General features: G+C 42.5%; 1 protein-coding gene across 2 annotated transcripts; it reads left to right on the top strand.

The window, feature by feature from the left end:
* Nucleotides 1-209: 209 nt before the first annotated feature.
* On the top strand, nt 210-10200 carry LOC141271931 (uncharacterized). 2 transcript variants are annotated; one of them, XM_073682180.1, is made up of 3 exons: nt 464-582; nt 677-789; nt 6612-10198. In XM_073682180.1, exons 2-3 carry the CDS (start codon nt 705-707, stop codon nt 7610-7612), a joined length of 1086 nt encoding a protein of 361 aa, XP_073538281.1. In that variant the 5' UTR covers nt 464-582; nt 677-704; the 3' UTR covers nt 7613-10198. The 2 variants fall into 2 exon arrangements, with proteins under 2 accessions (XP_073538282.1, XP_073538281.1); XM_073682181.1 differs by lacking the exons at nt 464-582; nt 677-789 and adding an exon at nt 210-345 and having other exon boundaries at nt 6612-10200.
* Nucleotides 10201-14862: the final 4662 nt, after the last annotated feature.

Here is a 14862-nt window from a genome sequence, read left to right as displayed (position 1 = left end):
CACACAAAACTGTCTTTTTAATCATTACTAGAGAAGAATTTTGTGGAAACTTTTGATAAAAATTTACAAAATTGGTTTGTCCACAGTAATTATATTATTATATGTGATCTTTATGTTGTTACATCGTCATTTTCTCCTCATCCAGGGCAGTGGAGATCTTCTATATAAGAGAATTTTCTTGATTGACGCGTCAAGGATGGATAGGAACAGGGACAATATAGTGGAGAAAATATTACACCTCACCCTAGAGATCCTCTTCCGGCTTACTGGAGAGGTGAGAGATTCTGATGACGTCAATTACATCATTCTTATCTATGGGAATAACAGATGGACAGAACTGGAGAGGTGAGGACTCTGGAAATGTCTGTAGTGAGATTTATTAATGTGTCTCTCCATAACCAGGATTACAAAGTAGTGAAGAAGACCTCTAGTGAGCGCTGTCAAGCCCCTGTGTCTGAGGGATGGGGAAGACCCCTGAGCCCAATCACAGGGCCTCCACCTCACCCCATGATACATGAGGAGATCAATGACCAGAAGATCCTAGAACTCACCTACAAGATGATTGAGCTGCTGACTGGAGAGGTGACGCTGCTGGGAATGCTGGGAGTTTATACAGTAACGCTATGACAGGGTTGGGGTGATCACAGTATCATTGTATGTGTCAGGTTCCCATAAGGTGTCAGGATGTCACCGTCTATTTCTCCATGGAGGAGTGGGAGTATTTAGAAGGACACAAGGATCTGTACAAGGATGTCATGATGGAGGTTCCCCAGCCCCTCACACCACCAGGTAATAGACAGGACTATATATATATATATATATATATATATATATATATATATATATATATATATATATATAACACATACATGCACATGGTAAAAATTGTTGGTACCCCTCCTTTGATGAAAGAAAAACCCACAATGGTCACAGGAATAACTTGAATCTGACAAAAGTGATAATAAATTACAAATCTATGATAATGAACAAATGAAAGTCAGACATTGCTTTTCAACCCTGCTTCCACAGAATTTAAAAAAAAATTAAACTCATGAAAGAGGCCTGAACAGAAATGATGGTACTCGTAACTTAATATTTTGTTGAACAACCTTTTGAGGTAATCACTGAAAACGATTCCTGTAACTGTCAATGAGACTTCTGCACCTCTCAACAGGTATTTTGGCCCACTCCTCATGAGCAAACTGCTCCAGTTGTCTCGTGTTTGAAGGTTGCCTTTTTCCAGATGGCATGTTTCAGCTCTTTCCAAAGATGCTCAATAGGATTTAGGTCAGGGCTCATAGAAGGCCGCTTCAGAATAGTCCAATGTTTTCCTCTTAGCCATTCTTGGGTGTTTTTAGCTGTGTGTTTTGGGTCATTATCCTGTTGCAAGACCCATGACCTGCGACTGAGACCAAGCTTTCTGACACTGGGCAGCACATTTCTCTCTAGAATCCCTTGATAGTCTTGAGATTTCATTGTACCCTGCACAGATTCAAGACACCCTGTGCCAGATACAGCAAAGCAGCCCCAGAACATAACCGCGCCTCCTCCATGATTCACAGTAGGGACAGTGTTCTTTTCTTGATATGCTTCATTTTTCCGTCTGGTATGCCTTGCCAAAAACTTCCATTTTTGTCTCATCTGTCCATAGGACATTCTCCCAGAAGCTTTGTGGCTTGTCAACATGTAGTTTGGCAAATTCCAGTCTGGCTTTTTTATGACTTTTTTTCAACAATGGTGTTCTCCTTGGTCGTCTCCTATGAAGTCCACTATGGATCAAACAATGACGGATGATGCGATCTGACACTAATGTTCCTTGAGCTTGAAGTTCACCTTTAATCTCTTAGAGAAGTTACAGTACAGACCAAAAGTTTGAACACACCTTCTCATTTAAAGATTTTTCTGTATTTTCATGATTATGAGAATTGTACATTCACTCTGAAGGCATTAACACGTGGAATTATATACTTAACAAAAAAGTGTGAAACAACTGAAAATATGTCTTATATTCTAGGTTCTTCCAAATAGCCACCTTTAGCTTTAATGACTGCTTTGCACACTCTTGGCATTCTCTTGATGAGCTTCAAGAGGTAGTCACTGGAAATGGTCTTCCAACAATCTTAAAGGAGTTCCCAGAGATGCTTAGCACTTGTTGGCCCTTTTGCCTTCACTCTGCGGTCCAGCTCACCCCAAACCATCTCGATTGGGTTCAGGTCTGGTGACTGTGGAGGCCAGGTCATCTGGCGTAGCACCCCATTACTCTCCTTCTTGGTCAAATAGCCCTTACAAAGCCTGGAGGTGTGTTTGGGGTCATTGTCCTGTTGAAAAATAAATGATGGTCCAACTAAACGCAAACCGGATGGAATAGCATGCCGCTGCAAGATGCTATGGTAGCCATGCTGGTTCAGTATGCCTTCAATTTTGAATAAATCCCCAACAGTGTCACCAGAAAAACACCCCCACACCATCACACCTCCTCCTCCATGATTCATGGTGGGAACCAGGCATGTAGAGTCTATCCGTTCACATTTTCTGCGTCGCACAAAGACAGGGTGGTTGGAACCAAAGATCTCAAATTTGGACTCATCAGACCAAAGCACAGATTTCCACTGGTCTAATGTCCATTCCTTGTGTTCTTTAGCCCAAACAAGTCTCTTCTGCTTGTTGCCTGTCCTTAGCAGTGGTTTCCTAGCAGCTATTTTACCATGAAGGCCTGCTGCACAAAGTCTCCTCTTAACAGTTGTTGAAGAGATGTGTCTGCTGCTAGATCTCTTTGTGGCATTGACCTTGTCTCTAATCTGAGATGTCGTTAACCTGCGATTTCTGAGGCTGGTGACTCGGATAAACTTATCCTCAGAAGCAGAGGTGACTCTTGGTCTTCCTTTCCTGGGGCGGTCCTCATGTGAGCCAATTTCTTTGTAGCGCTTGATGGTTTTTGCAACTGCACTTGGAGACACTTTCAAAGTTTGCCCAATTTTTCGGACCTACTGACCTTCATTTCTTAAAGTAATGATGGCCACTCGTTTTTCTTTACTTAGCTGCTTTTTTCTTGCCATAATACAAATTCTAACAGTCTATTCAGTAGGACTATCAGCTGTGTATCCACCTGACTTCTGCACAACACAACTGATGGTCCCAATCCCATTTATAAGGCAAGAAATCCCACTTATTAAACCTGACAGGGCACACCTGTGAAGTGAAAACCATTTCCGGTGATTACCTCTTGAAGCTCATCAAGAGAATGCCAAGAGTGTGCAAAGCAGTCATCAAAGCAAAAGGTGGCTACTTTGAAGAACCTAGAATATAAGACCTATTTTCAGTTGTTTCACACTTTTTTGTTAAGTATATAATTCCACGTGTTAATTCATAGTTTTGATGCCTTCAATGTGAATGTACAATTTTCAAAGTCATGAAAATACAGAAGAATCTTTAAATGAGAAGGTGTGTCCAAACTTTTGGTCTGTATTGTATCCTGGGCTCTTTTGTTACCATTCGTATTATCCGTCTCTTTGATTTGTCATCAATTTTTCCTCCTGCGGCCACGTCCAGGGAGGTTGGCTACATTCCCATGGATCTTAAATTTCTGACTAATATGTGCAGCTGTAGTCCCAGGAACATCAAGCTGCTTGGAGATGGTCTTATAACCTTTACCTTTACCATGCTTGTCTATAATTTTCTTTCTGATCTCCTGAGACAACCCTTTCCTTTGCTTCCTCTGGTCCATGTTGAGTGTGCTACACACCATGTCACCAAACAGCACAGTGAGTATCTGTAGCCCTATATACAGGCCCACTGACTGATTACAAGATTGTAGACACCTGTGATGCTAATTAATGGACACAACTTGATTTAACATGTCCCTTTTGTCACATTATTTTCAGGCGTACAATCATTTCTGTCCAGACCTATTTCATGAGTTTAATTTTTTTTTTAATTCTGTGGAAGCAGGGTTGAAAAGCAATGTCTAACTTTAATTTGTTCATTTTCATAGATTTTTAATTTATTATTACTTTTGTCAGATTCAAGTTATTTCTGTGACCATTGTGGGTTTTTCTTTCATTAAACGAGGGGTACCAACGAGTGTGTATATATCTTATTTGTAAACACCTGTATTCTCCAGTAAATCCAAAATATCTGACAACCTGTGTTATGTTTAAAGCTTTCCGTAGACCTGACTTTTGTAAAACAACACCAGTCTATGTTCACACATAAAAAAAAAAAAGTGGACATGAGTCCTGTTAGAGCAAATGGCTGAATTCTTTCTAAGTTTGGTTGCAAACTGTATGTTATTACTAAATATATTTTTAAGACTCTTTCCATTATAACTCCACACACATTAAACAGGTTTTCTGCCCTTTTTTTATTAACTAACAGTGGAAAGTCTTCCAGATCAAAGAAAATAAGAAGGCATACTTACCAACAAAATCCACCCCCACGCCAGCACTGCCACTGGTTGTTTTTGAAAATCAGTCGTCCGGTGACATTGTCGTCGTGATATCATTGCTTCTGGTCTGAGGGAGACTTGTCAGGCTGGTGGTGTTGGAGCTGGGAAATGGCTTCCAGTGCATTTCCTTAATCAGGACGGCTTGCCTCTGTAAATGAAGCACATAAAACTGCTTAACACCAAGGTGACATTTAATTTTTGCACTTTTGTTTTTTTTTTTACCTTCTTAAAATAGGCATAACATTTTTATTTTTCTTTCAGCTTAGCTGTATGAGGGCTTGTTGGGGATGAGTTGTAATTTTGAATGACAGAATTCGTTTCACCATATAATGTACTCAAAAATGAGGGAAAAAATTTCAAGTGGGATGAAATGGTAAAAAAACTTGCAATCCTGCCATATGTTTTTTGGTTTTGTTTTTACCGTGTTCATTGCATGGTAAATATGACCTGCTATTTTGATTGTCCAGGTCAGTATGATTAAAGCAATTACCTAGCTTACATAGATCACCGCCAGAAGCTCAATTTAATTGACAGTAAAGCTCCTGCATTAATGGCAAGATCTAGTTCCAGCACCGTTCCTGGCTGTTTAATCCTCTGGATGCCATGATCAAAAGCTATGTAAAAAAAAGTGTTCTAAGATATGAGAAAAAACCTGGAAGGGACAAAAAGCGCAATAGGGTCTCATCTGGGTAGATGGTTTGGAAAAGAATATGCACCATCGTGCTCACCTGATCGGGTTGTGTGCCCACAACCACTGAAAAAGACTTGGGCTGCTGCAGACCCACCAGGAAGGAATCAAAGGCACTGGAAACAATGTTTGTTAAACTGCGCTGCCGTCGAATGATGATGAAAAGATGGGAATCAATTTCTGCTTCTTATTCAGCGTTTCAAACTTTTTCATCAGGACAAAACCGTGGTTTCTTTCTTAGTATTGCAATTTCAAAGTTGAGATTAACCCCTTTATGACCTATGACGTATAGGTACATCATAGGTTGTCTCCTCCTTTTGGTGCAGGCACCGGCACTGAGCCCGCACCTTTTCAGGCACATGACAGCTGATTTCACCAGCTGACATGTGCCCCTCACAGCCGCGGGTGTAATCGCGATCCATCTGCGGCATTTAACATGTTTGCAACGGAAACGCGTCGTTAGCTCCGCCCATCAGTGTACCGGTCAACTGATCGCGGGCCGCCGATGGGCTGGCATGACAACCCAGGGTCTGCAGGAGACCCCTGTGGTTGTCATTGCCGAACTACTTTGAGCGCTGCCCAGTGGCCAGTGCTCATAGCAGATGTGAATTTCTGCTGCACACAGCAGGGCTGAATCCCAACTATGTGTAAACAAGCGATCAGATGATCGCAGCTCCTAGTCTCCCATGGAGACTATTGAAGCATGGAAAAAGTAAACAAAAAGTTTTTAAAAATATAAAAAAAATTAAACAAATATAAGTTCAAATCAGCGCCCTTTTGCTCCATTCAAAATAATAATAATAATAAAAATAAAAAAATACACATATTTGGTATTGCAGTGTTCAGAATCACCCCATCTATCAATACATAATAATAATTAATCCGATCGGTAAATGGTGTAACAAGAAAAAAATCAAAACACCAGAATTAAGTTTTTTGGTCGCCGCAATAAAATGCAATAACGCTCAAAACATCGTATCTATCCCAAAATGGTATCAATAAAAACGTCAGCTTGGCGCGCAAAAAATAAGTCATCATCCAGGCCCAGATCCCCAATTATGGAAACGCTACAGGTCTTGGAAAATGGCGTCATTTTTTTTTTTTTTTCACCACGGAAATAAAAAACAACCTATATATGTTTGGTATCTATGAACTCTTAATGATCCGGAGAATCATAATAGCAGGTCAGTGTTATCATTTAGTGAACATGGTAAAAAATAAACAATTTTGGAAGTGCACTTTTTTTGCAATTTCTCCACATTTGGAAATTTTTACCCTTTTTTAAGAACACTATATGGTAAAATCAATGGTGTTGTTCAAAAGTACAACTCGTTCCGCAAAAAACAAGCCCTTACATGGCCATATTGACGGGAAAAAAAATGATGGCTCTAAGAAGGGGAGCAAAAAACGAAAATGCAAAAATGGAAAAACCCAAGCTGGTGAAGGGGTTAATATCACAACTATTTTTATTTTTGGCAGGTATCAGAGGCTCAGAGAGACATGTGAAGTATTCAGATTTGAAAGTAGATGACCGCGTTACCACAGCAGATACATATGAAGAGCATGCCATAATCCCAGATATACCTTCAGCCCTTTGCAGCAAAGATCTTTCATGTGAGCCTTTTCAACAAGTCCTATCTTCTGATTCATCACAGACTTTTAAGCAACAAAATAGTCACAGAATGGATGTTGAATATCAGGGATGTCACACAAAGGAGAAGTCCTATTCATTTTCAAAATCTGAAAGCTATTTTAACCAGAAATCAAATCTTGCTACACATCAGAGAAGTCTGACAAAAGAGAATCCATGTTCATGTTCTGAATGTGAGGAATGTTTTACAAAGGAATTGCATCTGGTTAAACTTGAGAGATTTGACAGCCCGGTGAATCCATTTATGTGTTCAGATTATGATAACAGTTTTAACCAGAAAACAAGTCTTGTTATACATGAGAGAATTCCCACAGGGGAAAAACCATTTACATGTTCACAATGTGGACAGTGTTTTAAGTGGAAATCAGATCTTGTAGAACATCTGAGGATTCACACAGGGGTAAAGCCATATTCATGTTCTGAATATGAAAAAAACTTTAACCAGAGAACAGATCTTATTACACATGAGAGAATTCCCACAGACGAGAAGCCATTTTTATGTTCAGAATGTGGGAAATGTTTTAACCAGAAATCAGATCTTGTTAAGCATCACAAAAGTCACACAATGGTGAAACAATTTTTATGTTTAGAATGTGGGAAATGTTTTACCAGGAAAACAAGTCTTGTTAGACATCAGAGAAGTCACACAGGGGAGAAGCCATTTTCATGTTCAAGATGTGGAAAATGTTTCAGCCGGAAATCCGTTCTTACTACACATGAGAGAATTCATACAGAGGAGAAACCATTTATATGTTCTGAATGTGGTAAAGGTTTTAACCAGAAATTACATCTTGTGAGACATCAGAAACGCATTTCATGTTTTGAATGAGGCAAAGTTGTAAGGTTAAATCACATCTTATTGCACAACAAAGAATTCACATAAGATAAAGCTATTATTATGTTGAGAATGAAGAAAATGTTTTATTCGGACAACCAGTTTTGTTGACCATCAAGAACTCACACTGAGGCAAAGCCATAGTCCTTGCCTGAGTGAGCAAAATATTTTGTCTGCTAAAACATATTCTTAAACATCAAAGAATGCTAACGATGAAGTAGACCTTTACCTTCTTCAAATGTTGTGTTACTGACAAAAAAATCTATATACCGTATTTTTCGGACTATAAGACGCACTTTTTTCCTCCAAAATTTTGGAGGAAAATGGGGGGTGCGTCTTATAGTCCGAATGTTGGGGGTGTGTATATATTTGTGGGGTGTGGGGGGGGCGGTAGCGGTGGAGGAGCGGGGCACAGGAGGCAGCAGCCGCCTGCTGCAGCCTACACTGTCCCCGCTGCTAAAGAAAATGAATATTCAGTGCTCCCCACGCCCATGGGGCATGGGGAGCACTGAATATTCATGCTCCTTAATAGCAGCACACAGTGTAGCCGCGCTGCAGCACCTGCTGCTGCCGGAATCGCCTGTGCCCGCTGTTAAAGGACATGAATATTCAACCTCTCTCCACGCCCATGGGCTTGGGGAGGGGTGAATATTCATGCCCTTTAATAAGCGGGCATACGCGATAGCCCGGCAGCAGCAGGAGCCGCAGCGCGGCTAAGCTGTGTGCCGGCTATGAAAGAAAGTGAAGTCACTGCTCCCCGCGCACACAGTCCCGGCTTGAGGAGCAGTGACTTCCGGCAGCTGATCTCTCCATGTGAGCCGCGCATGGCAGTGACGTCATGCGCGACTCACATGGAGAGATCAGTGCGGGCAGACAGGACGCAGCGCTGGAGGAGAGAGGAGGAGAGAGAAGAAGGGTGAGTAGGAGTGATTCTTTTTTTTATGTGCAGCCTGATGGGGATTAGGGGACCATGCATACTAGGATTAGGATAAGGATGAGGGGGCCATACATACCAGGGTAAGGATGAGGGGGCCATACATACCATGGTAAGGATGAGGGGACCATACATAACAGGATAAAGATGAGGGGGTCATACATACCAGGATAACTCTGAGGGTGCCATGCATACCAGGATAGGGATTAGGGGTGCCATGCATACCAGGATAGGGATTAGGGGGTGCCATGCATACCAGGATGGGGATGAGGGGTGCCATGCATACCAGGACAGGGATGAGGGGTGCCATGCATATCAGGACAGGGATGAGGGGTGCCATGCATTCCAGGATGGGGATTGCTGTGCCATGCATACCAGGATGGGGATTGCTGTGTCATGCATACTAGGATAGGGATTAGGGGTGCCATGCATACCAGGATAGGGATGAGGGGTGCCATGCATACCAGGATGGAGGGGTTCCATGCATACCAGGATGGAGGGATGCCAGGCATACCAGGATGGGGTTGGGTACCACGTATAAAAGGAAGGGGGGGGCATATATACCAGGATAGGGGATATTGTCAGAATTGGGGGATATTACCCCTATACCAGTGTCAGCAGAAGACCCCCTCCCCCTTAAAAGTGCATCATGAACACATTTTTTGCTTACATTTTTATTGTTTTTTTCCTCCTCTAAAACCTAGGTGCGTCTTATAGTCTGAAAAATACGGTACAACAGTTGAAGTCTAAGTGAAATTACATTTCGTATACAAGAGAAAAGCAATTCAGAGCGCTAACTTATGACAAACATTTGCCTGTGATTTACAAATAAACATCTGTATTCCAAAATGCAGAGAATCCAGAGAACACGCCTGTCATGTGTATAAAGTATTTACAATTATATATGTATTGTGACAAAGTACTGGAGGGGAGATATGTAGCACTGAGATTAATAGCTGCAGTAATTATACATAGGAAAAAGGTTCCAGCACATGAGTGGGTTAATCAGCCATTTTTAGTGCTAGGATGATTGAACACCTGTAGAGAGGGAGGAGGTCAGAGGATAAAATTCACAGCCTTTCAGAGCATTTGGTGTGGGGTGGGCATGGAGGTGAAAGCTACTAGGACTGTGCCACATGTTATGGTTATGTTTTGTTTTTCCTGTTAGGCCAGGAAGGCCGTGTTTGTTTTTGCTAACATTGCTGTCATTTATGCAGTGCTCTTAATAAACTCAACAGAAGATTTAAAGAGACAGTGTTCGTGTGTACCTCTATGTGCAACCAAGTGAGTTAATCTACCACAGTATGTATGTACAATAAAAAAATTATATTGTGGTATTGTGCTAGCCAGAAAAATTTGTGTAAATACTTTCATGCCCAAAAATGACGAAAGTATTCTAGGAGTGATATCTTTATTAACTAACCGGAAGAATTATGTTTGCAAGCTTTTAGAGCACAGAGGCTCTTTCTTCAGGTAGATTTACAAATGAATGAAGAGACAAGAGCACAACATTTAAGAGATATTACAATAGGACATTTGTGCATTGGGTGGATGGGTGATTCCTCCTAACGATAAACCAAGGTAATAAAACTAAGGTTGTTATGAATGGAGACGTGGTGGTAGTGATAGTTTAGTAATCTGGAGTAAAGGCCCCGTCACACTTAGCGACGCTGCAACGATCCCGACAACGATACGACCTGTCAGGGATCGTTGCTGCGTCGCTATGTGGTCGCTGGTGAGCTGTCAAACAGGCAGGCTCACCAGCGATCAGGGGAGCAGCGACATCGTGGAAAGAATCTTTCCGCGATGTCCTGCTCCTGGTTACCAGCCTGCTGAAGCAGGAGCAGGCTGGTAACCATGATAAATAGCGGGTTACTAGGGGCACACGCGCACTTAGTAACCCGCTGTTTATCATGGTTACCACTCTGCTACGGTGAGCGGGAGGTTACCGCTCACTTTAGCAGGCTCGTAACCATGATAAACAACGGGTTACTAGGTGCGCGTGTGCCCCTAGTAACCCGATGTTTATCATGGTTACCAGCCTGATCGCTGCTCTCGCTGGTCACACACAGCGATGTGTGCTGACCAGCGGGAGAGCAACGACCAAAAAATGGTCCAGGACACTTTGCAGCGATCAGCAACCTCACAGCAGGGGCCTGATCGTTGCAAAGTGTCACACATAGCGACATCGCTGGTGAGGTCGCTGTTGCGTCACCAAAACCGTGACACAGCAGCGATCTCGCTATGTGAGACGGGGGCTTTAGTCTGGTGGAGGTGTGAACTTTGTCCATATAGTGAGTCCTAATTCCAGGTGTTAAATTGAGTCCCATTGTCAAAGAGTTGAACATCCTTATCAGTTTTAATTCCCAGATTTTCCTCTTTGTCGTCGTTAAAATTACCTTTCAGTATTAACAATTTTAAATCTGTCATACAGTGTCCAGGTCCAGAGAAATATTTTCCCATAGGCGTGTCCAGTTCATTTTTAATTGTGTGCTTGTGTAGCTTCATCCTCGTTTGTAGTTTTTGCTTAGTACAATATCTTCAGAAATAAATGGAAATGGTACCAAAGTTATATCCTCTGGGTTTTTTAATTAGTGGTACAAAGTAATACAACAATAAAACATTGTTTTTAAAACTTCCATGTTGCAGTTTCAATTAAGAAACAGAATAAAGAGTATGTGCAGCAATAAAGGCACCCCCAAGTTAATACTTGGTTGCACACCCTTTGGCATTGTTGACAGCCTCCAAACGTTTCTTGTAGCCATCTATAAACTTCTTGCACTTCTCAGCTGGAATTTTCTCCCACTCTTCATTTGCAGTTTATACAAGCTCTTGAATGTTTCCAAGGTTCTTTTTCCCAATGGCAGATTTCAGCTCACCCCAAAGATTTTCAATGGGATTTAGGTCAGGACTCATTGCTGGACATTCTAACTCGGTTGATTTTTTTTTTTTTCTCTCTTTTTCAACCATTCCTGTGTACTTTTGGATATGTGCTTTTGGTCACGTTCTTGCTGGAGGACCCATGATCTTCGACTCTAACCAAGTTTTCTTACACTGGGTAGGACATTTCACTCTAAAATCTCTTGATAATTCTCAGATTTCATGATTCCTGTGATATGATCAAGGCCTCTAGTACCAGATGCAGCAAAGCAACTCCACGGCATTATGGATCCTCCACCATGCTTAACTGTTGGTAAGGTATTCTTTTTGTTTCATCAGTCGATAGAACATTTTCCCAGAAGGATTGTGGTTTGTCAAGGTACTCTTTGGCAAAGATCAGTCTTTCCTTTTTATGTCTTTTTTCAGCAATGGTTTCTTCCTTAGCCTTTGCCCATAAAGCTCTGCTTGGTTTAGTGTGCGGCGTATGCATACTGTTCCAGGTTGGCCTTCAGGTCTTTGGATGTTTGACATGGTGTTTTTTCCACCAGTCGCACCAACCTTAGAAGATATCTCTTGTCAATTTTCCTCTTTCCCCCACGTCCAGGGAGGTTCTTGACTGTTCCATGCTTGGAAAACTTCTTAATAACATTGCACACTGTTGAAACTGGGATACCAAGGTCTTTGGAGATGGCCTTATTCTCTTTGGAAGTCTTGTGTTTGCTAATAATAGCAGTTCTGAAGTCCTCAGACAGCTCCTTTGTCTTCACCGTTGTGACAAAAGAACACAGCTTACAATGTGGCTTTTTAAAACACTGAAGTCATCATTCATTGGCTAATTCATGTCACATGGGCACCAACAATTAATCACAGGAGAATCTCTTTTCTGATTTACCACAGGCGAGTCAAAATTTGTTTCCATACTAAATGTAAAGGTTTTTCTATTTTTCCCTCACGTTGTTTTTTGTTTTAAATTATTGTTTATCATTTTCTCTTTTGTATTTAACACGAGTGCTCTATAAAAAACAAAAAAACAAAAAACTTTCACTTGATTCATTTTTTTCAGAAGATATTCCACATTATGTACTGAAACTTCATGGGTGCCAATAATGATGAGTAGGACTGTAGGTTCCTCGAGGGCACATCATACACTATATCATGTACACCATATTGGAGGACGTAAATGAGAAGAAATCCATGATCTAATAGTCCTGATTTGTGTTCCAGCACACGAAGTAGAGAAAGGGGTTAATCAGCCATCTTTAGTGCTAGGGTGATTAAACACCTGCTGAGAGGGAGGAGGTCAGAGGATAAAATCCCAATCTTTTGAAGCATTTGGTGTGGAGTGGGCCTGGAGGCAGAATCTCTGGAGCGGTTTTGTCATGTCAAGGAAAGCTAAACCTTGGGTTGTTTTTCCTGAAGTGGGCGGTTACCCGTAACAACAAGGACTGTGCCATACGTCCTGTTTTGTTTTACTGTTAGGCCAGGAAAGCCGTGTTTGTTTTGCTAACGCCGTGGTTTATGCAGAGCTCTTAATAAACCACAGAAGATTTAAAGAGACAGTGTTCCTGTGTTTACCTCTAAGTGCAGCCAAGTGAGCAGATCTACCACAGTTGGGGTGAATGCGGGCAAGATCCCCAGGAAGCAAGTGTAACGGCTGAGAACAAACTGCATGTCCTGGGTGAAGGCAGCTGTGAGGATGGAACAGCGGTCAGACAAAAAGGAGGAGCTGATCAAGCACCTGGTCCAAAGCCAACACCAGCAGCATCGGGAACAGCAGCAGCTACAGCAGCATTGGGAGCAACAGCTGGCACAACAGGAGACAAGTAAACTGCTTATGCAACAGTTACAGCACCAGCTCCAACAGTACCAGCAACAAGGTCAACAACATCAGCAGATTGATTTACTCACAGAGGCGATTCATGGCACTGCAGCAGCTTTGTCCCCAATGTCAGCTGATGATTTCTCTGTCCCGAGAGCCTTGAAGAAAATTACCCTGGGTGATGATATAGAGGCCTTTTTTAACTGTTTTTGAAAGGGTCGCCGATAGGGAGAAACTCCCGCCAGAGCAGAGGGCGGAAGTCCTGGCGCCATACTTAACAGGTGAGCCACAAAAAGACTACTATGATTTGGCCTTACAAGACGCCAAAGAATATGAAAAGTTGAAAACAGAAATTTTGGCGCACTTGGGGGTGACAATGTCTGTCAGGGCACAACAGGTCCACCGCTGGGCATTTCACTGTGACAACCCCCCTCGCTCCCAAATGCAACTTGTCCAAAAGTGGTTACAGCTGGAGTCCTCTACTCCAGCGCAGATGGTCGAGCCAGTTGTAATGGACCGGTTCGTGTACTCCCTTCCAAGCCCGATGCAGACATGGGTTGCCCAGAGAGACCCCCGGAACGCTCATGACTTGGTTGGACTTTTCAAAAGGTATCGGGGTCGACATGACCTTGCGGTGGCAACCCGGTCCATACTGAGGGGGCAGAGGTTAAAAAGGGGGTGGGGCATCCAAAGACCAAGTAGGTGGCAGAGGTAATTTCAACACCTTCATCGGGGGATGTAATTTGCTGGAGATGTCATGGCCCTGGTCATATAGCCGCCCATTGTCCCCTGACCACCGAGCAAATGGACGGTAGCATGGGACGTCTGTGTTCCTTCTATGCATATCCAGCTTGCAGTGTGGACTGTCCATCCAGTAAAGGGTCTCCAAGCTTGTCCTGTAAAAGTGAATGGCCTGCAAATGACTGGACTATTAGACTCAGGGAGTTTGGTGACCCTCGTGAGGGCCACAATCCCTCTCCAATTGATTCCTGGGAAGAAGGTTAGCGTCCGCTGCATTCATGAGGATGCTAAAGACTATCCGGTGGCCAGAGTGGTCATTGAAACGGCCCGAGGTACTGAGTCCCATTAGGTTGGCGTGGTTCCGGATTTGTTGCACCCAATTATCATAGGCCGGGGCTTTATGTTGTTTTGAGACTTGTGAGGGAGGAGCGGAATGGGTTGACCCTAAAAAAGTCTCACCAACCCCAGAGTCTGACGAGTATCCCTTCTGTGCAATGGGAGAAGAGGAGAAAATAGAATTAGAATTACCGGTAATTTGGTTTCTAATAACCCACCACGACAGCACACCGGAGGATGTAACCCTACCCTACTAGGGACAGGAAACTTGAAGAGGTTAAATAGCCCCTCCCACATCCTCCCTCCAGTGTTATTATAAAGGGCCACAAGAGTATGAATGCTTCAAATTATATTTTATTCTCACTGATATGATAATGTAAGAAATAATAAGCAAAAAAGGGGAGGGAATTACCCGTGCTGTTGTGGTGGGTTATTAGAAACTGAATTACCGGTAAGTCTAATTCTATTTTCCCTAATAACCCCCCACGACAGCACACCAGAGGTATACCCAAGAGATATTTAGGGAGGGACAGT

Source organism: Phyllobates terribilis, unplaced genomic scaffold (assembly GCF_046119375.1).
Source record: "Phyllobates terribilis strain yellow unplaced genomic scaffold, ASM4611937v1 Scaffold_5__5_contigs__length_657084704, whole genome shotgun sequence".
NCBI classification, from domain to species: domain Eukaryota; kingdom Metazoa; phylum Chordata; class Amphibia; order Anura; family Dendrobatidae; genus Phyllobates; species Phyllobates terribilis.
Note: the sequence above shows the minus strand (reverse complement) of the source record. Positions and strands in the feature narration are given on the sequence as shown.

What these genes read in the sequence shown, in the direction of transcription:
- LOC141271931 (XM_073682180.1), top strand. Translation starts at nt 705, where the DNA reads ATGGAGGAGTGGGAGTATTTAGAAGGACACAAGGATCTGTACAAGGAT. An exon ending in CCAGCCCCTCACACCACCAG is followed by an intron (nt 790 to 6,611) that starts GTAATAGACAGG and finishes TATTTTTGGCAG; the next exon opens with GTATCAGAGGCTCAGAGAGA.